General features: G+C 38.4%; 3 protein-coding genes across 3 annotated transcripts; 1 reads left to right on the top strand and 2 right to left on the bottom strand.

Moving 5' to 3' along the window:
- The first annotated feature begins 8,708 nt into the window (after positions 1-8,708).
- LOC145888501 (putative sodium-coupled neutral amino acid transporter 6) lies at positions 8,709-17,668 on the top strand. Its single transcript, XM_082979255.1, has 12 exons — positions 8,709-9,006; positions 10,939-11,062; positions 12,548-12,711; positions 13,128-13,254; positions 14,540-14,661; positions 14,899-15,040; positions 15,187-15,474; positions 15,610-15,689; positions 15,780-15,880; positions 16,115-16,239; positions 16,575-16,719; positions 16,991-17,668. Exons 1-12 carry the CDS (start codon positions 8,975-8,977, stop codon positions 17,161-17,163), a joined length of 1,623 nt encoding a protein of 540 aa, XP_082835381.1. The 5' UTR covers positions 8,709-8,974; the 3' UTR covers positions 17,164-17,668.
- A 637-nt stretch (positions 17,669-18,305) lies between these two features.
- Positions 18,306-23,716, bottom strand: LOC145890612 (kelch domain-containing protein 3-like). Its single transcript, XM_082981728.1, has 12 exons — positions 23,493-23,716; positions 23,350-23,422; positions 23,066-23,166; positions 22,886-23,001; positions 21,799-21,870; positions 21,351-21,485; positions 20,409-20,493; positions 20,249-20,335; positions 19,768-19,876; positions 19,537-19,637; positions 19,302-19,380; positions 18,306-18,868 (listed from the first exon to the last, which is right to left on the bottom strand). Exons 1-12 carry the CDS (start codon positions 23,647-23,649, stop codon positions 18,808-18,810), a joined length of 1,176 nt encoding a protein of 391 aa, XP_082837854.1. The 5' UTR covers positions 23,650-23,716; the 3' UTR covers positions 18,306-18,807.
- On the bottom strand, positions 23,693-25,645 carry LOC145890611 (zinc finger and BTB domain-containing protein 8A-like). Its single transcript, XM_082981727.1, has one exon. The coding sequence runs from the start codon at positions 25,594-25,596 to the stop codon at positions 23,845-23,847; it is 1,752 nt and encodes a 583-aa protein (XP_082837853.1). The 5' UTR covers positions 25,597-25,645; the 3' UTR covers positions 23,693-23,844.
- Positions 25,646-25,952: the final 307 nt, after the last annotated feature.

Genomic DNA, 25,952 nt, shown 5'->3' with positions numbered 1-25,952 from the left:
ACTGAATGTCACGACGTCACAAGTGTGTTAATGCCGAGACGTCTTGTGTGCGGTGAAACCTCCCACGAGTCTACGCCACACTTTAAACAACGCTTAGGCACGTCGCTGGCTTGTCAAAGTCTCCTTAATGCGAGTTGTTTGCCATTACGTAATGCCATTCGATGCGCAGATCACGGAACACGGTCGCTCATAATGGGTGGGTCGATGGTAGGAGGACCTTTGTTGTAATAGAGACCGGGGGTGGGTTTTAAACTGTTGGGAGAACAGAATTACTCCGATATGTGGGTTACACCGGGTGTTAGTCAGACGCTTCGATTTAAACGCATTAAAGGTTTAGGGCTTGGCGCAAGCGTTTTGTGATATTATTAGCTTACAACTGTATAAACTGTTGGGAATTACTATGTTTTGCATTTGCCCGAAAAAAATTGGGGAATTATACGGAAGTTGCAATTAAAACATAAGTCGGTGGTTGTCAAATGTTTGTGTTCAAGACCCCACTTTTGTTTACAATAATATCCAAATCCCCACTAAAATCAAACTTACATATATTTCTTGCATTCCCATTGACAATAAAAAGAAATAAGCATCTGTCCAAAATATTGGTGAGACTGAGAACCACTGTTGCGTGTCTAATTTACCGGTCGTTTATCTCGAGTTTTTATCGTAATTTTCCACGTATAAGTTTTAAAATGGGTTTCATGACTCCAAAATGTTAGACTAAAACCTGCGGGCTTTCTTTAAATCCGTAAGATACACAAATTGCCAACAAGAATTCCCCTGGTGAATTGAGAGACTGACTGCTTGCCGAGAGCTTGAGGACGACCGCTGTTAAAAAGCGATGGGTGGCAGCTTGTTGTTGATTGCAATATTGCTTCAGCTTTGCACTTGAATGAACTTTTCGCTATTGTGACGTCATTCTGCATAGTATGTGGTAATAAACGTTATTGTTTGGAATCGAAGATTTGCAGAACCGAACAGTAGGACTACATTCATGCGTTAAGCTCGATAACGACGGTGCTTATTGTCGTATTTTATTTTATTTTTGTACAAAAATGGCGTTACACTGAACAAACACTAGCGAATTTATGGAACGATTAACGACATTTGAATTCAATTATATACATCTCAACAGCAAATAACAGTACGCTTGTCCACTAATACGAAAATTGATGACGTCATCAAATAGTCGAACTCGGCCGAATATTGGCTGCAGGAATTATGATTTGGCTGAATATTGGCTGAAAAGATACAGATTCGGATCCGTATCTTTTTTGTGTTACGCTCATGGTTGTTCCTGCAAACAAACAGATAACAGTACTTGTACTCTCGAAGTACAAACAAACTCTGTTAAAAAGTTTCAGTGTTTTTTATTTAAAACAAACAAATTACAGTAAATGGTTATTACCCCGATTCGTCAACAACAAACAGGCGTAATAAACACTCCGGAATTAGACAACAGTTCGCCCACTTTAATTGGTTTGCTTCAGAAGGGGGAGAATCACTTGGAAACATGAGATAACATAAACAATTATCTCACGGCTTGACAGGATGCAAACTTGACTTTGTTTTGGTTCAGCGAGGTGTGTTGACCCCAAGTCAATCAGCCAACTCAGGCGAATGGAACCAACATACACAAACAGAGTGTGAGTCACTGGATTGTTTGGTTTATTCACCGCGAAGAAAGGGTTTTATTGTAGCTCGAGTCAGAAAATGGAAAAACCTTCGAAACAGATTTTCAGCCAAACTTAGGAGGTGACGTCAAGGTCTCACGGATATATATCGGAACCCAATGTTTTATTGTACTTTTTACACTGAGATTTTATTACCAGCAGTACATAATGCAACTCATTCAGTTTTACACAAAAAATTTTAATAATCTTTTGAGTTACAACGTAACACCCAGGGTTTTTCGTTTAAGAAAGTTTGAAAAAAGAACGTTATCATGAAAGCCCATCCCTTACCACACGCTTAACCCTAAAGACCCCGAAAAACTACCAGGGTTTGGCTAAAACGCAGAATAACCCCAAACATAAACATGACATTTCGGGTTTGCAATTTTCAAAACAAACATGTTTACTATTCAGTGAACCTTGACGAAAGGCACGTCCCGAGGATTCTCCTATGACGCCACAATGACGAGCGTTGTTTAATTTTCCTACGGGGTATTTTCAAATTATACGTTTTTTGGGTTAGCTATAGTGGAACTGGAGATACAGTATTTTCCATGACGTTTGCTGTAAATTTGTAAACTACAGAGAACTGAATGAATTTAGTATGTATGGGCTTATGGCGTATGCACACATTGCCGAGTCTGGAGAGACAAAACACTTTATTGATGTTGTTTCATGAAAACATCGTTTGGAATTTATATTGTGCGCAGTAAAAATTGACAAGACGAATACTTTTGTTTTAGTTTTCACTTTAACAAAGGTAACTACAGGTTTTTCGCCCTATTTCTAAACGAAATGGTTGGTTTTCTTGTCTTTGATGCGGTAAGTACGACTGTGACTTGTGGTCCGCTTGTACGGTCAAAGGACAGGAAATTCCTGTGGGAATAGCAGATAAACGCCAAAAATAAACAGCCAATGGAAAGTATCTTAAAAGGGTAGAAATCGTAAAGCCCAACTCCTGCCACAAGAGAATTGGCGGCATTTCGAAACGCCGCCTGTAATTGTCCATTGTCGCTTAAAGGCGATGTCAAGAATACCCTGAAGAGTTCAAATCGCCTCTAAAACAGAGAAAAAATCAGACTAATCGCTCTAAATCCATCAATGCTACCTCGGTGTCTATGCTTTGGTGACGCATAAATTTACCCTTGGGAGGTCGTAATTTCGAAATCGTGGCTTCCCTTGGACGAAATTTAACACTGGCAGAGGAAAAATAACGATTTGAATTGGAACACGTGTGTTAAGTACTGATGTCAGCGGCCTGTCTTGGGACAAGGTGTTCAGATCAAAATAGGGTGTATTGCTGGTTACTTCATATTGTGCTATTGATGTAACAAACAAAGTAATTGTAAGCTTTAATAGAACGCTAAGCTGCATTTGATATCTAACTTTATCACCGATTAACCTAGTTACTCATTGCACAAAGCTTAATAAACATAATTAAACAGAAAATAATCTGGTAATAATGTAATAAACAAACTCTTCCATTTAAAATTGTTGCATTTCATCCAAGGCATTACAGACAGACAGTGGCGATACCATAATGGCATGCCAAAGTATGCAAGGATTTTTCTCTGTTAACTTTTAAACTTTATTTGCTGTTTATTAGCAAGTGAATCGTAAACGGCCAAAGAACGTTTGTTGCTACTTTTAGACCAACTTAAAGGTATTGGGTAAGTTATTGGTGAATTTGACCAGTCGCGTAAACTGTGGAAATTTAGGCCATAAACCCAAGTGCAATTTTTTATCTGAAGGAAAAGCACATTCGACCTTACTTCGGTAAATGGGAAAGAGGGTCGGTTTTGAGGGTGTATCAAAAAGTCCGGAGTCACGAGTCGACGAACAAAGGGCCGACGTGAAGTAGAGCCACAAGGATGAGTGCAAGGAAAAGGAGGAAGCGAGAGAGAGACTCAGAGAGACATGCGCTAGACTCGTGTATGTACAACCAACACATATTAGGCGGGCGGGCCGCGCGCGTGTGCCCTTAAAACTTCGCTTAAATGACCTCGTATTGGTGCGGGAGTGGCTGTGGAACGCGTGGTCGACTCGAAGACCGTGGGAACAGAACTCTTGAGCGGTTCACAACTGCGCGGGGCCGCTTTCCTCTCCCGCTATTATCGTAACATCTGTCAGCGGCGCGCAACCCCCCGTAACCGATCGCCAGCTTTCGCTCTGGGCAGCGCGCGGCGAAGCACTGCGGGGTGTTCGTTGAACTAACGCAAGCCAATCAGTCAGCGAAGGCTTATCTAGTGAAGCCTGTAACGTTCCGAACGGTTATGGGGACGTTCCAAATCTAGTAAATTGCTGTTGCTCAGGGGCGTGGGTGGGGGGCTTTGGTCGTCTGACACGTCCCGGGCCAATCATTTGTGGAATGTCGGTCCATGGCGTCGGCCGCGCGACCCTCCTAATCGCTTTAAGTGGCCACGGGGCACTGAGTGGGAGGGGTTTCCAGCAGATAAGCCAGCATCCGATGTGTCGCAATCGATTGTATTGTGCAAATAGTGGAATGTATACATCTAACCCATCATCGTCGACCAACCCAATTTCTAACTGTCACATAATAGCCTTGGATAAGCATGCGGCTCTATCGTTGCAAGATTATACGACTGGTAATGTTTTAGACTATTTTTTATATTTATTTTGAGACTGAACTTTGTTGTATTTGAATACTTCCGACAAAGAGGGTAACGCAAAACATTGATCGGGTAAATCCACCTGAGTTATTTCACAAAAGATACCACAAAAAACGAAGAAGGGTTAATTTTTTTATACCAGTGGTTCTCAAACTTTTCGAAAGAATTTTTATTATGGCCACGGTTTTTTCGACTACTCTTGATAATACGCGACAGAATAAACGACAATTGGTTGATATAGAGGACACAATCAATTTAAAAAGGTCTGGGATTTTATACCAAGCAGTTGTAATTGGGCTTCAAACGACTTGGGACTTTATACTGAAGTAATTTACTTGAGTTGTTCGAGCTGGGAAAAGCGTCCGTGCATTACAGGAATGTTTCAACCGTAAATCGCAATTTAACACACAAATTTATTAATTATAAAAATATTATGTTATAGCTATAATTTATTAGGTAAATAGATTGTTAGGCAATTAATAGCGTTTAATGTTAATCAGTATCACGGTTGCCAAGCAACAATATAGCTTTAAATTTGCGGAAGTTTTGACTCCATTTTTTTCTGTCGCTAGGTAACACCAAACGTCACCCACCAAAGGTCATTCGAATGAGAAACTCACAATGACATGACGTCACGTTGCGCTTGATTAAATTTTGTTGCTTGGGAAACAAAGAGACAAACGACGCGCGTTACAACAGAGCCATTGTTACGTCATAAACACAGAGGGTGTTTGGCCACAAACGATATCATGAGGTAAACATGAGTTTTGGAACACACAAGCTCAAAAGAAATGAGCGCTTTAAAACAGTCAAAAATATTAACTGTAACCTTTAATGCTTTCCTAACATTTCCCATTTAATCACGCTTAAAATATCGTCCGTGCGATCACTGACTGAATTTTTACGTTCTATAAAGCGCCACGCATATGAAGTCAAATAGCAGAATCAATAAATTGAGTTAGTGAAGCTAAAATCAGGAGATCAAGCATTAATAGCATCAACGACGTCGTTAAGGGGAGAGGATGATTGTTCTGTTAGGTTAGTATTGGCCACGTTTGACTTTATAGTGGAACTGAGAAAGCAATCAAAAATGGTTTCTTGGCTACATGGCAGAGATTCCAAACAAGGCTAATGTGAATGACCATGATAAGTTCTGCACATATGCAGCAATGAAACTAATTCAAATATTCACTTAATACCCACTTCACCCATAATATTTACTCCGTCTTTTTGTGAAGTCTTGTGTGGCTCAGTTGGTAAAGCTACAACCAAGAAATGATTTAAAAATAAAGACAAGCCTATTGCGAATATCGATATTACAGTCATCTTGTGAAAAACGTTTTCCCGTGTAGATAGAATATTAAACTTTTCGTGTATAATTGAACTTTCCATAGGAAGCACTAATGTTACTTGTGCTTGCCAGTTCTCTACTGTCACTTAGTGTTAAAACATACTTTTATCTAATCCGCATGGGGGTTCTTAGCGCAAACCGAGCGTGGCGATGCGTGCTCTGTGCCATAGTATTACTTTAATACATTTCTACTTTAGAATGTCATTATGCTGAATTATTGCAAACTAATTTCATATTTTCAATTAATAAGAATTTAATAAATCCTAAAATTTTTTAAGAATGAAAAATCATGACTGAGCAATCCATTTTTTAAGAATTTTCCAAGGACCAACTTAAATGTAACCTGGCATTTTCTGCTTGTACACCAGTGTATCTTGACCACAATGTATCCGCTTGATAAAGCAGCGTGTCTAGCGTCGTGAGCTAAAACCCCAAAACTTGATTTTTCTTATCTTGCCCCAGCTTGTCGCGATAAAAAGTGGCTGTGATTCAGCATGGCTGCCATACCAGTGAAACTAAATATAACCTGGTACATTTCTGGATGTTCTTCATCGGGTATGAATAAACCTTTCTGGCTTGAATTCAATGATTTTTAGTTTATTCGATGAAAAGTATATTGTTATGTATATGCAAATGTAACATTTTGCAACATTACAGTCAATGTGCAAATATTTTTGTTGAGTGCAAAGTCGCCTTTTTGCTGAACTTACGAAACGCGGAACTTTACAAAGAGATGTGTAATAACGCCAAGCCACATTTACCTAGTATCGGAGCGAGCTAAGTTCAAATATTTGCTTTCGCTTTGTAATAAGTAACTCGCCCACATATTAAATAAACTGTTTTATTATTTGGCAAGTCGCACGTCAAGCCGATAATTGACAGGCGATCTTTGTTTGCTCGGCGAAAAGCTGAAGGCATTCTGAGGCCCAATACAAGCTACCATAGTAGTGTAAATTGGAACGTCCTCGATTTAATCGTGAAGGAAGGAGAAATCAATCAACTTGTGCGTTATGTGAAAACATTTATAAACACAAGAATTTAAGTATTTGCAAAAAGTGCAAAAATAATAACAAATACAGTTGTCTCAGCAAAATGAGTGTCACTTAAGCAGCTGCGAAGCGTATAATTGCTCAAGATTATAGATGTTGTATAGGCATATGGAAATTCCATTGTCATTAGAACTTGGGATGCCATTGCAAGCTATTTTACGAGGTCCAATAATTCACAAATCAAATTAAACCGGCCAACCACGACTTACTCGATGTAAGTTCCAATTACAAGCATTGTTGCAAATCAATTTGCAGTCGAGCCGACATATCTACAACGCTCAATCAAAACACAAACAACCGCCTGCACACAATGTTTTTGTTAGGCTTACATCAGCGGTTGCATAGGTTTGTGACGTGAACATCCTTATGTCGATCAAAACAATCCAGTTATGCATGGGGATATGCATTTAATTTCGATTCTGATTAGATTTATACGAAATTGAGTGTTTGATCGCACGTTTGTATTAGTGTTTGGTGCAAAGGTATAGGTTAAACTTTCCAACAATTCCAAAATTATAAAGTTCAGTCTTTTAACAAAAATGTGTGAAAAAATTCACACCGCTACCTCTTAAGACAGCCGAGTTACTCGTGTTTAAAGATTTGTTTACTATTCCTTTTTGTCAACTATAGGATCCCCTTGGTGCAGAATCTACGTCACTCGGCCTCGTCCGTAAATTACCAAAATTTGACGTTAATTCATTTTGTTGTAACTCACTGAAAGGACCAGAAAGCACCACAATGTCATAAAACACGCGGCAGGATTTAAACAAATAGGTCAAGTGAACGCGAAACGACCGCGCCCGAGAACGAACACAGACTTCGCGACGTTGTCAAAATGTCCACACTTGTGCTACTTGCAAACAATTGGCATGAAGGTTTAAAAAAGCAATAGTTACGCAGATACTGAAAACGGCAACAACTATATTGTCATATGATTTTTACGTGAAATATATATTTTTTTACCGTGTGCATTTCTTTTCCTAATTACTACTTATCTGATAATTTAAAACCTTATGGCCATTGTAAACTTGAATTATTGATGTAAACCAGACCCCCGCAGGCTGACATTTAACGGTGACAATATAACAGCAGCAATAGATATAGGAATAACGTGGTTTGGTGTGAAGATATCTAAGAAGAGGAATTACACAAGCAATGTTCAGATGCAAGGATTGTTTTATTTGAAGCTTCGCGCTTTGGTCGTTCAATTTACTCCAAGCTGTTTGTAGTAATTTGGGCGCAGGGGTAGCCAAGCCTTTTTGTGAAAATGTCACACGCGGTTGGCGATTTCGCGAGCTACTTAACATGGAATTTATGTTCTTGTTTCACCACACGTTGGTGCAAAAACAGATAAATTTATTACACCGAAATTGATTGGCACTGCAACAGATGTTTCTTTGTGCTTTAAAGTTGGGCTATAGATGTTTTTATGGGTTACGGTTTGTGTTTGAAACCGTTTGGTTATGTTTGTCGTTCGATCATTCTGCATGCTTGAATCCGATGAGTTCAGCTGCTGTGTTAAAAATCAGTTGCTGATTTTGCAATCTCATGTAAATATAAACCCAATAAGCAGAAGACTATAGTGTGTGTCTCATACAAGTTCGCCTCATTTCCTTTTCAAAACAAACGCAAACAACAACAACAACCCACAGCTTCCTCTACAAATAGTGGAAGTAAAACCTTAAGTTCGCGGAAATCGTGAAGTTTCCTCGAAGCTCTGCAGAGCAGAACGAAGTTACGGTGGTCGGGTAAATACGCGAAAAAAGTTGTGTTGGTTCGGTTGGAAAGTTCCAGAAAGAAGTACATCAAGCTTATGTTTTAGACCGTCATATATATATTGTGCCTGTAGCTACATAATGTACATCTAACAAACAACATTAGTCTATAGTGCATAAAACAAAACGAATTGTTTTTTTTAAGTAGTGTAGCTGTCCAACAGCTTTAACAAAAAAATATCACTGTTCTACATTGTTGGTGAATTTGCACAGGCGAAAACAAGTATTTCGTAATCCACCTGCAGGGCGCTTTGTGATTCACCCCTGTTGTTTAACTCTGGTTGCTGTGTGCTAAGAGTTGACATATCTTGCGTAACAACGAGCAGGCCCGCTCGTACAATAGGGGAAAGAAGGCGACGAGGGTTTGCTGAATTGACTGATATTGCTGTGCAAGCTGTCGTCTTTTGCTGGTTGCAACGCTTGACACTGGGCTAGTGATCGTCATTCCGAATTCATTTCAATTCAGTTTTCACATCTCGGGGAACGGACACATTTCAAGATGGATTACAGCGACAAATTGGAACAAAACAAGTACGTTGCATTTTTTTCAAAATATGTGTGGAAGGAAAAGGTACTTTTATCACGCACTGCAATGCAAATCATCAATCTGTAACAGTAATTTTCAGTAAACTGCAACAGGGCAACCGTAACAGTGGTTAAAATATTCCGGTGTGGCATATGTCAAATATTCCGTGAAATTTATAAAAATGCAGAATTGTCATGAAAGCGTAAACGTGACATACCGTTGTTACCAAAGGAACAGTCCTACAAAACCGGCGAGCATCAAACATGTTTCTATTACAGAAAGTTTTGCAAAAGAGCCTCACTAAAAAATAGTGCATGGAAATCCGCCTCAACTAGAGTAGTGAGCGTCGGAATCACCTCTTTAGACACCTAATTCGTACCCATACCATGTTCGTTACTTGCCTAGAAATCTTGAGGTAGTCTGGTATGTATTACGAGGCGCAGCGCTATCGTACACAAGATATTGATCAATGGTTTAACAAGCTATTGCCGCAGACTGACGCCATCTGCCAGTACTACTTATCAATATCACAGTGCAATGCCCAGGTCAACATGTCACAGCACCTAATTCTCTTTGCGACTGAATCAATATTAAAGCATACTGGTTTATCGTAATGTATAATAGCAAATAGTTCAAGTCCGTTGGGGAATGTATTTGTGACAGATACATTTTGTGTTTGTAGTTGTTTAAACGGTTTCCATAGAAATGGATAGTGGTATTGGTTGTAAAGTGAATTTTATTACGTCACCGAGTACCAACGCAAGCAACCGTCACAACAGAAACGACAAGAAATTCCCGAACGGTTTAAGTTAAGTCCGTTTGTTGCCCCTTCTCACTCCCTTTCTGCTAACCCGAAACTAGGGAGGGTGCAATACAGGGGAGAAGGTAAACGTCGTGTTTGTAGAGCGAGCGATATGCAAATATACCGACAAAGTTTTACCACCGGTTTCCCAAGGAAATGTAAAATGACGCAAATGCTTCCAAAGGGTGACGCAACATTTCGGTATTGCTGCCTGTTTTGCTTCAACATAACGCTTTAAACAACAGATGTAAATTCCAGGTTACTGCCACACAACCAATGTGTAGCAGTTCGCGTACAAATAATTTTAATTCAAATGTTTTTTTATGACATTTAACAGGCCTCTGTAAATGTTTGCTGTGCTGTGTGTAGTTTTGATAATATCATTTTGCCTCCAAAACGTTTTCTTTAATCCCCCTTCCTCGAATCCAGGTTTTCTATCGAGCTGCAATGATACGTGCCGGTGACGCTGGTCGGAAACCACGCGATTCAAACACTGTTTATTTATTAATTAAAACAGCACTGATTTACCAGGGCACAGGGTCGTAAATACTCACACCGTTCTACACAGAACGGGAGTCCAATGTATGAGACCTCGTAAAGGAAACGATCGATTGGACTTTAATTGGGCGCACGAGGATAATTTACGAAAACTGTGCAGCTGGTTAAACTCAACTGGTTTTTGTCAAACAAGACATACCAAATCATCTGTGCATGTATATGTCGAAGGGGCGGTGGTTTAGAATGTTCCCAGTTGACATTCTGTAATGGCATTGGACCGATGTTCGGTTAGTAGTTGCCTTGTCACATGCTAAATAAAGATTTGAATGTCGACCACGACCGTTTCAAACCTGTTTAAACTCACGTTCACGTTATGCGCCGCTTGGCCGCATTCAGCTGTTTGAGCCTCGGGTTTTGGAGCTTAGATGATGTTGCGTTGGTAAATGGCCACAACATATGTGTGTTATGTTTTGAAAAAATTCCCATAATTTTGGGTACAGACTCTTCAGCACTAAATTTACGGGAACTTCGACGTGTATTAGGTTTGCCCTCTTGAACACGTCACACATCCTGTCCAATACAGGAAACCACTGTGCAAAGTTGTAGCGTAATGGCTGAAACTGACTGTTACTTGCAGCAACTATCACAAGCTCCACCAGCACGACCCGTGGACGCGACGAGACATAAAAGAAACCCAGCTTTTCAACAGGGATGACGACGACACTGGCCTCCATCGTGTTGACTCCGACGTTTCGACCAAGGTACGTTTTTACAGCGTTTTCACCCCCACAGAATAGACTCTACCACTAACCAGATTCCGCAAACTAAGAACCAAACCGAACCGGCCACCATAGCCGTGATTAGTTTTGAACAAACGTGCCTGGTTTTTGTTAAATACGTATTGTAAGTGATATTGCCAAGGACAAATTATCACTGTTCGCCTAAAAACGCCCCCCAAAAACTCGAAATCCACACCAGCACACAATGTCCTCAAAAATCGGGGAAACTGCGTGCGTATTTTTTAATCCTGGCCGATGGTAAACTGCACAATTGCACATTTGTTTGCCTACGTTTGCGTGTTGTTGACAATTAACTGAATACAGATAAACGGCGACAATCCATCAAATTGCTAAAAACAGGTTTGACTTGATTGCTTTCGCGCAGTCACGCAAGAGCTTGTTATTCATCGCCTGAGCAAACGTTAGCCTTGAAAACAACCACTCTAGCAAGGCTAAAGTCTACGCAAGGATGTGTGCCATGCGTATAATACAATGCCCAGGGTAAGCAAAGGGGGCATGAAGCGGGAACGAGTTCAACCTTTAAATAGACCTTTGTACCTCAACAGACGACCCGGCAAAATTGAGGCCTTTGTCTGACTTTAATTGTTGCCGAAATTGATACTACATGACTATCGTAGGTTAAACGATTTGGTTTGTAAAATATTCGGCAAAGCCAGGACATATAATATTTATAACACAATGTTAACACGATTTATGTCTGCAGTGTTGCAATCGTTAAGCATTACTTTTTGAACTGTGCATGTTGCAATATGAGGGGGGTGGCTTTTTAAAGCACATAAGGTTACATTATGGCATTATATGTTGGTTTAATCACGAGGTTTCCAACATTTGCACCGATTTTGGCGACAAAACGCCCCGTTATTAAATTCCTTTTGAGTGACCTATTTAAACCAAGGAGTTTTGTCAACGTAATGACCTTACAGTGGGCTGTTTAATCCATCACGTCAGTCCCTTGGGATCAGACGTGCAGCTTCTATGTAGCCTCGCTTCTGTGTAATGCAAGGCAGGTAGAAGTGTGTCGAGACAGCTGTTTGTAGAGGTAAAATATATCATAGTGTTACGTGAAGATGTCGCTTGAATTTGGCTTGCTTTTCCTTCCACCGAAGGTACATAACTCGTACTGATAACAAATAATGTTTTTAAAGCGCCGTGTCAGTTTCAGGTCTATAACTTTAGTAATTGCTGGTGCACTGTTTTGGACAGACTGACTTATAAAAACTTTGTTTGCGCGAGTTTCTTTTCGCTTTTTTGCAGTCCCTGATGAAGCAAGATTAAGTTCGCAAAAGCTCGTGCAAATAAAGTTTTGGTCAGTCTGTCCAAAACAGTGCACAAGCAATTACTTAAATAATACCAATTTGTAAGTAGTTTTCATATTGAGTTCTCACCATACAGAAATGCAAAATTCGTGTTGCGACGCTAAAATTACCAGCGATTATGTTTTTGCAGCCGCTTACGGAAAGCCAAAGGAAGCTGAGTGTTTACCATCATGAGCCGGACACAGGATCGGCGTCTTTCGCAATCAGCGTCTTCAACCTCATGAACGCCATTCTTGGATCTGGAATTCTCGGCCTAGCCTACGCTATGGCTCAACTTGGGGTCGTTCTCTTTTTGTAAGTAAATGATCTGAAATTAGGATGCTGGATGAATGTTTTCGATTTACGAAAAGTATTTGTTTTATTACATCCTCTGTTACTCTCCACACCTCACTTTCCAATCCGGGGCAAAAATGTAGAAATCATACACCTGCTTGTTGTGAAGCATTACTAAAAATTTATGTATGGTTAAATTTTTGAATTGAATTGTCTTTCCCCTTACAAGGACTGTGATATACAAAGTGTTAGTTGATTTTTTTACCACCTTTATATATGATGTAGTGACCAAATACACATATGTGGTCACTATACTGATAAAATCAACTAAGCCATTTCCATTTAAATTGTTCGTGTTTTCTTGCTTTTTTTCACTTCATGCGAGTTAACAACATTTAGGCCAAACTGGTTAACTTTTAATGGAATTAATTTTGTAGCGCCTTGATGGTGACCGTGGCCTTCTTCGCGTTGTACGCCATTCACTTCCTACTTATCCTGTGCGACCAAACCGGAGTGAAAGCATACGAGAAGTTGGGATACAAAGCGTTCGGACTGCCGGGCAGAGTAAGTTTTACGAAAGTGCGCATGGACTAGTTAATGACAAATTTGCAATACACTACACTTCTCCCAATCGCCTTGCCAAACTTTAGACGATTCTCACAATAAAAGTCTAACCTGCGTCAAATTAGATAAATGTTACTTAACCAATTGCCGTAACCAATTCTAATTTAAAATTCTTCTGAGAACAAAACCTTTTCGTTTCTTCAACGAAACAGTAATGTATCAGAAACGGGTTTTTAGGCTTTAGAATGTACTATATTTACCTCAGAAGAAATCTGTGATAGCATCACGTAATAGGGTCGGTCAAACGCCCGCACAAAACCAGCCAATGACAGGCAAGGCACACAAATTGTTTCGCAACAACAAGGTCATAAAGACCTCTTAAACGCCCTAAAACGTGAGCCTGCTAATCTGATTCCGATTGTCAATGACGTAAACAAACAACAACTATAAGCTCAATGCCCCAATTACGAGGTTTTCATAAACACAGTAACCTGCAGGTCCTAAGTAATTTCAATTAACGACGGCCCAATAATAGCTTGTGACTTTTCAGACAAAACCTGCGGCAAACGTTATAGCTCTATTTGTCACTGTCAAGCGTAGTTAAATTGACCCACAAAATCTGTTTTTTCGAGATTGCTTCCTGTTTAAACCCAATAATGACGTCATTTTTAGCACTATATTATTTTTGAGTTGATTGGTTTTAAATCTCCGACCTTTACAAGACAACTGCGTTCGCCTGAACTGCAAACTCTTTGTTATTGTACACAACGACGTATTAATGTTTTTTTGGCTTGTTTTCTTCTAGACATGTTTTTTGTTACATGATACTGACTGAGGAGATATTTTATGCGCCCTCGACCGAGTTATACACTATATTTTTTTAGGACTAGTTTTAATATTTAAATGAAACTGTCAATTAGTCGTACATCCTTAAGAAAAACATGCAAAGTGTGAAATATGTATTACGCCTTTCTCATATTGTCGAAAACGTTGAAAATAGGTACCTTCCGAAAGTTTGCAGTACAAACAAAGCTGAGAGAACGGAACCCAATACAAATAAGCCAGGTTTAATTAACAACCAGCAAAGCTCTGGCAAATGATCAACGGCAAACAATGTCACACATTGAACTCACAACCTTGCACCATCAAAGCATTACGTGCCGTTTCAAATATAACAAGCTGGCAAAAAATAGACGTTTACATTGTAGCCTACATGTACCAAGTCACGGCCCCCAGTTAATACCTTGGATAACGTTTAAATGAGGCTTGTTTTTAAATTGAACAGATCACAGCTGCTGTCTGTATCCTCCTCCAAAACATCGGAGCCATGAGCAGTTACCTCTTCATAGTTAAATATGAGTTGCCAAACGTTCTGATGACCATGGTTGGCATAACTGAGAATGACGGGTAGGATTTATTTTGCAATTTTTGAAACTAAAAACCAATGCTATACAACATTAGCTACTGGTAACTCGCGTAATCAAAACTTACCCAAACACCTGTGTTCATTATCAATGTTACCAGCAAATACTGTATATTATATACGCTTCAGTCTCTTTTGTAACTAATGGAACAATATAAACTTGACCGTGGAAATCCAACATACAAATAGACCTGGCTCAGGAAGGCTTTGCTTTTTCGTAGCTCCTGGTATTTGAATGGTGACTACCTTGTCGTCCTGGTAACTTTGTTCATCATTTTGCCTCTCGCCACTCTCAAGAACATCGGTTTTCTCGGCTACACGAGCGGATTCTCCATTTCATGCATGTTCTTCTTCACTGGCGTGGTAAGTAGCTTTTCCATTCTATAATGGCACAATGTTTGAAAATTAGAGGCTGTCATTGCAGCCAGTTCAAATGCAACATTTCGGTACTGATTATAAAATCCACATTTGCGGTGAAGTCCTCTTATACAACCTTTCATTCCCCGCAGGTTATCGCCAAGAAATTCACAATACCATGTCCCCTTTTCGACCAATCCATTTTCGAGCACGACAACGCCACCCACCACAATGTGACGTCACACGGTGATGTGGTGACGTCAACTGATCACATGCTCGCCGACGTTGCCACGACAACAGCGATGGCGGTCTACCAAAACGTCACCGAAATCAGTCAAAGCGATCTTCTGCAACTTTCTCTTGAGAAGAAAGCATTGGAGTTGTACGAAACATACGGACCACAGAAGTGTGTTGCGAAACCTCTAGCCTTAACCAGCAGAGTGAGTTAACAGTTTGTTCTTAAGTAATGCTACACGGCGGCAATGCGGGCGCTGGAACGCGTGCTCTTACATTAGATTTCTGGTAACAAGTTTTATAAGTTTGTGTACACATGTTCAAACAAAATCGTTTTGCAGTGGGTGTACAGCATCCCGACGATGACCTTTTCATTCGTATGCCACACTGCTGTGTTGCCCATCTACGCCGAACTGAAAAGGTGAGAACTTGATACCTGAACAGATATCCTTAAAAATATTATCCTAGAAAATAGATATCCGAAAAAACAAATGTTTTCTGTTTTTTACAGACCGTCGGCTCCTCGCATGCAGAAGGTGGCAAATACTTCGATCGCTTTCTGCTTCGTCCTCTATTCACTAGCCGCGCTATTCGGCTTTCTGACTTTCTACAGTAAGATATTTACAATTTTCTAACAGATTATATGCGAGTTCTACACAGTATTGTTACTGAACAATGCATTGTATACACGCGTGCTTCAAAGTTGTAGCGTTATTGTGATTACTATGACTTGCATATTATTTGCCGCTGTAATATACAGCAGTATTCGAAGTGAAACAAATAACTATACATAACGCTTGTTTACAACCGGAAAGTTGCTGAATTACAGTTATACCATTTTTGCAGACTGGATGGAAGCTGAAATGTTGCTGATGTACAGTTTAACTGACCCAAGCGATGTCCTAACTCTGATTGTCCGTCTTACTGTATTGGTGGCCGTAATTCTTACTGTGCCTTTAACTCACTTCCCAGTAAGCTTTTTATGAAAAGTTTTACTTTAAAAACAAGATATGCTAATGTACTAAAAACAAATGATATGCATACACTAGAATAGATATATTCATATAACCTATAAATGTTTATTAATATTCTTTGCAAAAACACTGATTGTATAAACACTTTCGCAATTTGATTGGAGCCAGTTATACTAACACTCATTGTAAAAGCCCAAGGTATCGTTTCATCTTTGTAGAAACCGCATACGGTTCAAATACAACTTGTTGTTGCGTCAAGCATTGTTTTTGCACTCATTTTCATTTTTTGACTCGTTCAAATTTTGTATTTTGTTGCTCTTTCTATAAATTAGGCACGAAAGGCGTTGACTTTCCTTTTGTTCCCGGACCGAGACTTTTCGTGGAAGATCCACATTGGAATCATGATGTTCCTGCTCACATTTATCAACATACTCGTTATCTTCGTTCCGAGCATTCGAGAAGTCTTTGGCATTATTGGTAAGTTGAGTACACGACCCCGTGTCAGCACGTTCTCGATGGTTAAATTTACATAAAAAAACTTATTTTAGCCAACTTTTTGTAGTATTGGGATGTTTATGTCCGATAGCAAATGTTTTTTTTCCAAAATAGACCGCACATTTTGTCTCAATCTATATCCTTGAACATCGAAAATTCCTCTCACAAATCGTCTAAAATGTGTATGTGTTATAGGCCTATTTACCACCCAAAGTTTCACAAGCAATACCATTACATATATATTCACTTGCAGGTGCTACGGCCTCGACCATGCTCGTGTTTGTTCTTCCCTGTGTCTTCTTCCTCAGGCTGAGCCCACAAAAATTCAAAACACCCAAGAAAATCTGGGCCCTTGTCATGTGCATCTTAGGTCTCTGTCTCATGGTTGAGAGCCTGACTGTTATCATCATCGGATACTTTGATTAGGCGGACAAACAAGCAACTGATTATGAACATTTACCACCTTTTCTCACGCTGTGTTTCTCTCCTGTAGTTTTGGGCCTGTGGTCGGGTTGTGCGATTTCGCTTCGTAATCCAATCGCCATTCATTTTTTACTGTTAATTTTCATTTGATTTACGAAATCTTACCAGTAATTTTGCCATCAAGCATTTTGGAAACAGGTATATGTTTTTGAAGTGCGATTTTAACTACTTGACTTGGTTTTACATGTTATTCAAACTATTATGGGATTGCAAATGCAGTGTGAGCTTGTGAATATTTTTCGGAGCGGTACAGCCTGCTTTAACAGTAGAGTACATTGTGCAAATTGATAAAAAATAGAAACGCCACGATGTTTAAGTTATGCGACTGTGATAAACTTTAAAGCTAAAACGAATTGCTTTTCCATAACTTGGTTATAAGGTGTTTTTTCGTTGCGTAGCGCAGCAATTATTGCGCACTGGGTTTCTAATACATTTTGCTCCAATCTGATACCACGACCTCGTGATATTGTCGGTTCAGAAGACCAGGGTGTGACCTCACCACAAAGGTATATACAAAGGAGTATTGAGCTGTTCTAACAAAGGAACTCGCTGAACTAAGCAGAGTGTATCCACTTAATATGTGCATTCATGCGTATCAACCTATTTATTTCTCTGTTCCAGATTATTGTATTCTTCGCCTATCGTGCCGAAAAACTGCTTACATTTTAAAGCAATTTTTATTTTAGGTTGGTGGAAACCGAGACCAATGTTGGATTATGGCATCCAGTCTTGTTGGATGCCTTTCCGAAAAATACTGATTTAAATACGGTCTGAAAGCTAACTTGTCAAACGTGTTTCGTCTTGCAAACATTCCGATAATGCAGGGGTAGGCTAAAATAAGGTACCTAAAGAAATTGTTTTCTTGGTGAAAACTATGTGAACTATCATATGCCTGTGGGAATTGGTGTAAAAAGTTTAATTGTCAATTTACGATCATCAGATTTCTGCATTTGTCTCAAAACAAAAATGAGGCTAGGTTAAGTTTATGGCATCATAAATTCGAACTATTTCAAATATCCATTGATAATTTGTTGTCTATGTTTCCTACATGAAAAAGTCCTGAAAAACTGAGGAGCAAACACAGACACGATTGAATATCTGTATGAACATACAACAAACACTGAACAGCACAGTGAAAAGAACAAAATCACCAGGCAGAAAGCAAGAAAAAACGGCAGGAAAAAAAACATGGTTTAGTGACAATGCCTTTTTACAAAGGTTTAAGCGCGTTTTCTTACATCAGTGTAGCAAGGGAGCAATAAAAAGATGAGAACCTTATGGTAAAAAATCGAGTTTACAACAACACAGTGTGAACAGTATGACCTTATAACCGACAAATTACATAATTATTTATCCAGAATGTCTTGTAATTGTCATTCAACATATTATTTCCAGTCAAGGTAAATCATTTAAATGTGTTAACAAAAGCAGACCACTACATCTACTAGTGTAATAACCTCTATTTGCACATACTACCAATCTGCTAGGAAAAATCCTGATTAAACATAATTTAAAAATGGAAAGTTTAGGAAAACACCAAACACAGGACTTGCAATACAAATGTGGAAATGCATATTTTTTTAAACACTATCCGTGAGACATGGACTTGCTAATTTTGTTGGGCAATGTCATCATATGTATTTCCCATCTGGCAGAAACAAAACAAGACTGATTTGAGTTGTTGGATACAGTTAATATCAGTCAATATATTATTGGCTTGATATTGCTTATATACTGTTAATATCTTTTAAGATAAAAAGCAATTTAGATATACTATTCTTTTGAGATGTAACACATTGTTTGACGAAGGGGTGCACAGCGCAGGGCCAAATTTGACACACCTCCAATTGGAAAATCACACATATGTTAGTACATATTGGCTTCATATCTGATACAGTGCAAGATTAGTGTTTTGATTGTTTAAGTGATTTCAGGTTATAATCACTTAAAAGGGGTGTTTTCAATTACCCCAAAAATATAGGGAAAATAATAAAATATTTTGGCACACATCATCATTTGTGTTGTGCACCCTGGGTTTACAGCATGAAAAACAAGTATCAAGCATGTTTAAATGATTCTACCTGATTTTTGGAGGTAGCTTCTCGGTGCTTATGTTGAACTTAATCAATGACAAAGTACAAAGTGTTTTCAAACTTGGACCTGTGACAAAAGAGACATTGGATATATAAATGATTTTGCAAAAAAACAGACAGGCAGTTTTTATTATTTACTCCCAATTTGGCTTGTTTACTTTTGCTTGATGGCAAAAACGCTAAGAAATTAGTTTGTAGTAAGACACTGCACACATTAACTCACTAAAATCTAAAACATGGGTGTCACTGTGGTCTTGCAGATTCCGCTCTTCGTAGTCCAACCGGTAGTCGGTGAAACGAGGATATTCATCATTCAGCACTGGACTAAAACATTTCCCTTTATTGTACTTTGCTTATTGACCAGAAAAGTTTACACAATTTGACACTTTTCCAAACAAAGTTGGAACTTTTAATCTGTTGTTTGGTTAAAACAGATTATATTTTATTTAAAAACCTTGTTCCTCCAAACATAAAAAGTCTGTTTTCGTGAACACAGCAGCATTGTCTTCTCCGTGCCAGGGGAGGTTTGCCAACAGCATTAACTTGACTCCAACTGCAGGTATCTGTGTACACATCACAATTCATAAATACTTAATATTTTTAGAAACAAAATATATGGAAATATACGAATAATACAGTGGTTAACATTTCACACTGGTGGTACATAAAACACAAATGGTTCGCTGGAACATGTGACAAAAAGATTCGGTGTAAACAAACTAACCTACATTAAATAGTTTTACAGACCAAAACCAACAAGGTTTGAAATAGTACTTCACCTATTAGTGCCTTAAGGTGGTTCACATTAACTGTACAAGACTTTGGAAGTGATTATCATACAATTTAAGTTGGGAACCGATGGTTTAATACTATTAACAGTTGGCAAAATCTACATAAGAGAAAAATAAATGACACAAAACTTTATCAATATACACCTGGGTTGTATTTCCACATACAGTTGAAATGCTTTTCTATTTCAGCGTTGTAACCACAGAAAATGTGCAGACATCCGTCATGCATGACTGCAAATGACAATATTTTAGTGTATTGGTACATTAGCAACACTATGTTAGAAAATCTATATTTAAAACTTACACGCAGAATGACTCCTTCTACCCACGGGTGAAAGTGAGTTTGGATTTACTGGGTTGCTCCAACATAGTGTATCAGTGTTAAAAACCTTCAACATGAAAAAAACAACAATTTTCAAATGTGGAATAGGTCCAATAGCAAATCCTTAATTACTGCCTTGCAAACTTTTTGATTGAATTTTAACAAGGTCATAGTTGGCTGCCTTTAGCATACAAAGAGACACTTGCACACTTTTTGCCACAAATTGAAATATACTCAAAGCCGTACATCCTACCTTATTAGGAATTATTTTGATTCTTCAAAAACAAAATAACTGTCACTATACGCTTTTAGCAAACTTACAAAGCCTAGAGACACAGCCAAGTGCAACAAAAGTCTAAATGTGTTTTTTTTTCCAATTTTAATTATTTTTCTCTAAATTATACTGCTAACTCTTTTTAGCCATAACACAGGGCTGAAAAACAACATAATGTGGACCCGGAGACATGTGTTGCTAACTTTCAGGTTTAAACATGGTGCGATGTTTTTCTACAGAGATGTTATTGGTCAATGATTTCAACAGTATGATTGTTAATGAAAAAGTTGCAAAGATATGAAGTAACAGTGACCAGAATCTTGTATTCTGCAATATTTAAGAAAAAAACTGTATATACACAATACAGAAAATGTTACCAACCATCTACACACTCATGATTGCTAGAAGTAGGATGTTTATTTACTAGAACCCATAGGTGGATACATTTCACACAACAAAAAACCTGCAGTACATTTCAAATCAGTTTTTGATAAGGCACTTACTAACTATTAAATGTTGTCAAAAAAAACAAAGAATGGTCCAGAAAGTAATGGTGTGTTTATATAAAATAAGAATTCCTGTTATGAAAACACATGTTGCCTAATTAAATACTTTCTATATGTTTCTAACAAACTGGACTTTATATATACCTTAAGTGTGTTGTCGTAGATTTCACGGTTAGAATGCAAAGGTGCATTGACATCTCCTCTGCCACCGAATACATAAATAAGGGGACCACTTGATGTCATTGTGTGAAAGTCTCTCCATGAAGCAGGGATTCCACCCTGTAAATACCAGGAAATTAACCTTTACCTTCACATAACGACTGCAGAGTTCCAACCGCTGTGGCATTGCAAGAATTTAAACTTACAATATAGAATAATTTTTCACATGTGTAAATAAACAAAAAACAACATAGCCCACTCAAGTCAAATGCAAGATTATTGCCAATTGCTATTCTTGGGTTTTCTATTGACATGTCCCGAACTAAATGCAAATATACATAAAGAAAAATGTACTTTTTAAATGTCTGTGGAAGCATCATTTGATTCTATTTATTTACAAATAGCAAAATATTAGTTTAATGAAGACACAAACCTTTGGAGCAATAAAATGCCATGTTTTCTCTTCCATGTTGATCATAAACATTTGGTTGGAAAAACAGTCAGCCTGCAAAGAAGTGCATTTGTTTAAACAAACAAGATATTTTTTGTATTGCCTGCAGCTCAGCTGTGTGGCTGCAATGCTCTGATAAATATATTTGGCATTTTTTGTCTAAAAAAGAGTTGATTGTGAAGTTGTGGCAAAATTGTAAAGAACACTACGGTTGAAGCAAATTATGCCGAGGGTGTTTGAAAGGTGTAAATTCAGTTCCACTTTATTATTTTATTTTGAACTTATTTAACATGCAAGACGAGAACGAAATGAAATATAAGTCAGTCAACCATTTGCTTGTGTAATTTCAAACTGCAATATAATGTCACAAATAAATTATTTAATTTTTCAGGTGAAAGCAAGGCAAAGATGTTTGAGTTCGGAAAAGGTTTAGTTTTGATTTATAAGTACCAAAGCAATTTGTTCACCTAGGGCAGTGTTTCTCAAACTTTTTCCAATCACGTACCGCTTATTTGTTTTTTAATACACTGCGTACCACCGTATTACTATACCATAACTGTTATGACATAACACCAATGAATAACAATTTAGCCAATATCACCAGTTGCTTGGTTTTCTTTATTGTGCGTTTGTGACGCAATAGTATCAACGTGAAACTGTTGCACAGTTGAATACACGATGTCAGAATTACTTCAACAGTGCAACAATTTCACGTTGATACTATTGCGTCACAAATGCACAATAAAGAAACCAACATCATGTATTTGCAGCGGTTTTGGCTTCTGCAAAGTGCGGCAAATTGTATAGAGTAGACTAAATCGCGTACCACTTGAAAAGCTCTCGCGTACCACAGTTTGAGAACCACTGACCTAGGGTAACCTGTTGTTTTCTTTTGTAACTTGAACTGACTTATCAGTTTTGTTTGCCCCAAAGCCAAAAAGATTTAAGAACCCCAGATCAGTGGGGGTTCCAAATTGTTACAAAAGTATTAAGCGTGCCTTTGTGTTCTAAAACCTTCCTCAGTTGTCACATCCAACATGTGTAGTGAATATAGTCATAGAAAATGTACCTCCTGCTCATATCCACCAAAAACGTAAATGTTTTCTCCCACTACACACATTGCATGACCATCTCTTGCTCCAGGACAAGGGCCCTGCAGAGGAACCTTTTTCCATGAGAGTTTTTCTGCAGCCAAATGAAAAATGCAGCTTTACACAGTTGTACTTTTATACACACAACTTGAACACACCTGGTTTAAATTTGTAAAGAATGTTGCAGGCTCCAAATGAGTCATTCCTACCACCCCAGAGATACACTTTACTATCTATTGCAACTGAAGCATGTCCATATCTGTTACATATAAAAGGTATTTGAAAAACATGTCAACCAAAATACTACAATATGTCTTCAAATTGCAGAAACAACATAATCAAAAAAGGCAAATCTATTCTTGATATCTTTAGTCCGCAGAACGTATATAATTTTCTTTTGTGCATAACACAATAACTTTCTTTTCTAGAATAGTATCCTTACCTCATATATGGCACATGTGTGACGTTTGCATATGACATTTCCTCCACCGGAATTTTTGCCCACCTATACGTATCTGCGAGAAAAAAAATTATATAAATATTGTAGGACAACAAAAGAAATATCAACAACAACTGCACTCTTACATGTGTTGAAGACGTGTACATCAATTAGGCTGTGGACTTCATAATCTACTCCCATACAGTAGCCACCAAACATGAAAATTCGGTGACCAATCAAAGCACATGAGTGGTTGACCCGGCGTGGACCGCCCTCGAGTGATATCGTCCACCTCGGCAGCATATTTAATGTTAATTTTCATTTAAACCATTTTAACAAAATAAACCTAAAATATGGAAACAATTAGCAGTCCTCTGAAAAAGCAATATAATATATTGCAGGTTTACACAAAAAACTCTCCAATTCATTACACAACACAACAGGCAGTAAAATACAAACATGGTTAACTTATAACACAAAGTATCAATACACAAGTGTTCAAAAGTCACTCCCATCATTCTCGCTTTCATAATCGGAGACATTTTTCTCTGTCCTGGTTGTGATGCTTTTGACAGCTTCCTCCATTTCAACTTCAGTAACCTCTTCCACTAAGGGTGACCTGCCAAGTCGTGCATATTTGGGCATTTCAATGCGGTGGTCCTTCTTAAGATGTTCATTAAGCTTCTCCCTACTTTTACATGCCTGTTGGCAAAGGGTGCAAGCTACAAGGTTTTGATTGAAGTGAATGCGAATATGTCTGCACAAGTGGGCCTTGCTAGAGAAGATTTTGCTGCAAAACCGACAACTTGTGGTGCATGTTATTCTGTCGTGGTTTTGAAACGAAATGATGTCCATGAACAATTCCCCACAAGCTGCGCATCTATATCCAATAAGTTTCTTTTTGGTTGTGTTGGTTTCGGGTTTTAACTGGCTCTTGTGGTACTCCAAATGCTTTGTCAAGTATCTTACTTCTGCAAACACCAACTGACAAACCGGACATTTTTTCTCCACAGTAACATCATGGTTTTCTTTGCTATGGACATAGAAGGCATTAAAAGACTCAAATAGCTCATCGCAGTGACTGCAACTAAACAAACAAGCAGTAACATTTTCTTGTTTTGTTCCATTGGATTCTGACATACTTTCATTTTCAGACATTTCACTTTCTTGTTGAAGTATGACTGCTTTTTTGCATGCTCCATTTTTCCATCTCGATATATGCCCCTCCAAATTATCTTTTCGAGAGAAATACTTGAGGCATGATGGGCATTGAAATGGCTTAATGCCTGTGTGAATTCGTACATGCCTGCGAAAGTTAGGCTTGGTAGATGATTTCTTCCCACAGACTTTACATACAAACATTCCAGGAGGTGCAGAAGGGTCCAGATATTCTGACACATTCAGAGCTCTGTGAATATCATCTCTGGTATCTAGCTTTATTTTCTTGCCTCCATCAATTTCTTGCATGGTACTCTCCCTCAGAGTTTTACGACACGACCTTTTGCCGCAATGCTTTAACATGTTGTCTTTCCTTGGAAATGACTTCCCACATAACTCGCACATGTAGGGTTTTTCGCCAGTATGTGTAAGAGTGTGACGCAAACAGCTGTTGTAACTGGAAAACATTTTATGGCAGAAACTGCATTGACGAGATCGATTGTCCTTTATCGGTGATGCTTCACTTGCATTCTCATCAGGACTTTCAACATCAAAGTTTTGATCAGTGGGGTTCTCCATGGGCACTTCTTCTGTTGGTTCATTTATTATTTGGAAGTCTTCATCATTGATGTCATTGATCTCAACGCTCTCTTCCTCAACTAAATTGTAAGAATGATCCATGCTAACCTCAATGGTGGCAATTTTCTTATTTGTAATTGCACTGTTGTGTGAGTTTTGCATAAACCTTGCAGTCAGTGTTTGGATTTCAGTAACTTCCAGGTACGTTCCCAAAAGCATGACTTCCGCTAAATTGTGATCTGTCAAATTGATTTCCCCAGTATACAGAAAGTTTAACACATCTTCGATAACCCGAGTGTTCAGTATGTTGATGCCAACAAGAACTTTTGAACAGTTAGAATTTCTAGAAAGCTGTTGATGAACATATGGACTTCCTGCCAACATTACAGCCTTGTGTGCAGGATAACTTGTTCCATTTACAACAATGCTGATGTCACAAGTTTGCTTTTTCTTTCGAAGCTTGTTTAAAAATTGCATGCAGCTGGAAAGGAATTCTGGTGATGAGTATATCATGGTGCTGTTATTATCCTAGAAAGTAAAACCAAAACACTTGCTGTAGCTAAATGCTGCATCAAAATATACAGTATTAAACATCTAATGGTTAAAATCAAAACGCAATGCACAATACAAAAGCAACAAGTTATCTAAAATCCGAACAAAATCTTGCAGTGCTGACTGCTGACGAGTTTTCATTGTTTGTTGTTGTTTCAGTAATGCTGAAATAATTGCCTCAATAATTCCGAAAGTTTGATACGGTTAACTGCACAAAATTCTGATGCTAACAATGATTGGGCAGTATGGTGCGGGTGTTTCGCGTCAAAACATTTTCACTGACTAGTATTATAAGGATTTAGGCGAGAAAGTAAATT

The sequence above is a fragment of the Ascidia mentula genome, chromosome 2, assembly GCF_947561715.1.
Source record: "Ascidia mentula chromosome 2, kaAscMent1.1, whole genome shotgun sequence".
Lineage (NCBI taxonomy): Eukaryota > Metazoa > Chordata > Ascidiacea > Phlebobranchia > Ascidiidae > Ascidia > Ascidia mentula.
The sequence above is the reverse complement of the archived record's forward strand: the minus strand, read 5'-3'. Positions and strand labels throughout refer to the sequence as shown.

Coding starts and splice junctions, on each gene's coding strand:
- LOC145890611 (XM_082981727.1), bottom strand. CDS start 25,596: ATGATATACTCATCACCAGAATTCCTTTCCAGCTGCATGCAATTTTTA.
- LOC145888501 (XM_082979255.1), top strand. CDS start 8,975: ATGGATTACAGCGACAAATTGGAACAAAACAA. Junction 15,041..15,186: donor TGTTCTTCTTCACTGGCGTG/GTAAGTAGCTTT, acceptor CATTCCCCGCAG/GTTATCGCCAAGAAATTCAC. Junction 16,720..16,990: donor AGAAGTCTTTGGCATTATTG/GTAAGTTGAGTA, acceptor ATTCACTTGCAG/GTGCTACGGCCTCGACCATG.
- LOC145890612 (XM_082981728.1), bottom strand. CDS start 23,649: ATGCTGCCGAGGTGGACGATATCACTCGAGGGCGGTCCACGCCGGGTC. Junction 21,871..22,885: donor TTGGTGGATATGAGCAGGAG/GTACATTTTCTA, acceptor ACTTCTTTGCAG/GCTGACTGTTTTTCCAACCA. Junction 18,869..19,301: donor AAGCTACCTCCAAAAATCAG/GTAGAATCATTT, acceptor TGTTTCTGCCAG/ATGGGAAATACATATGATGA.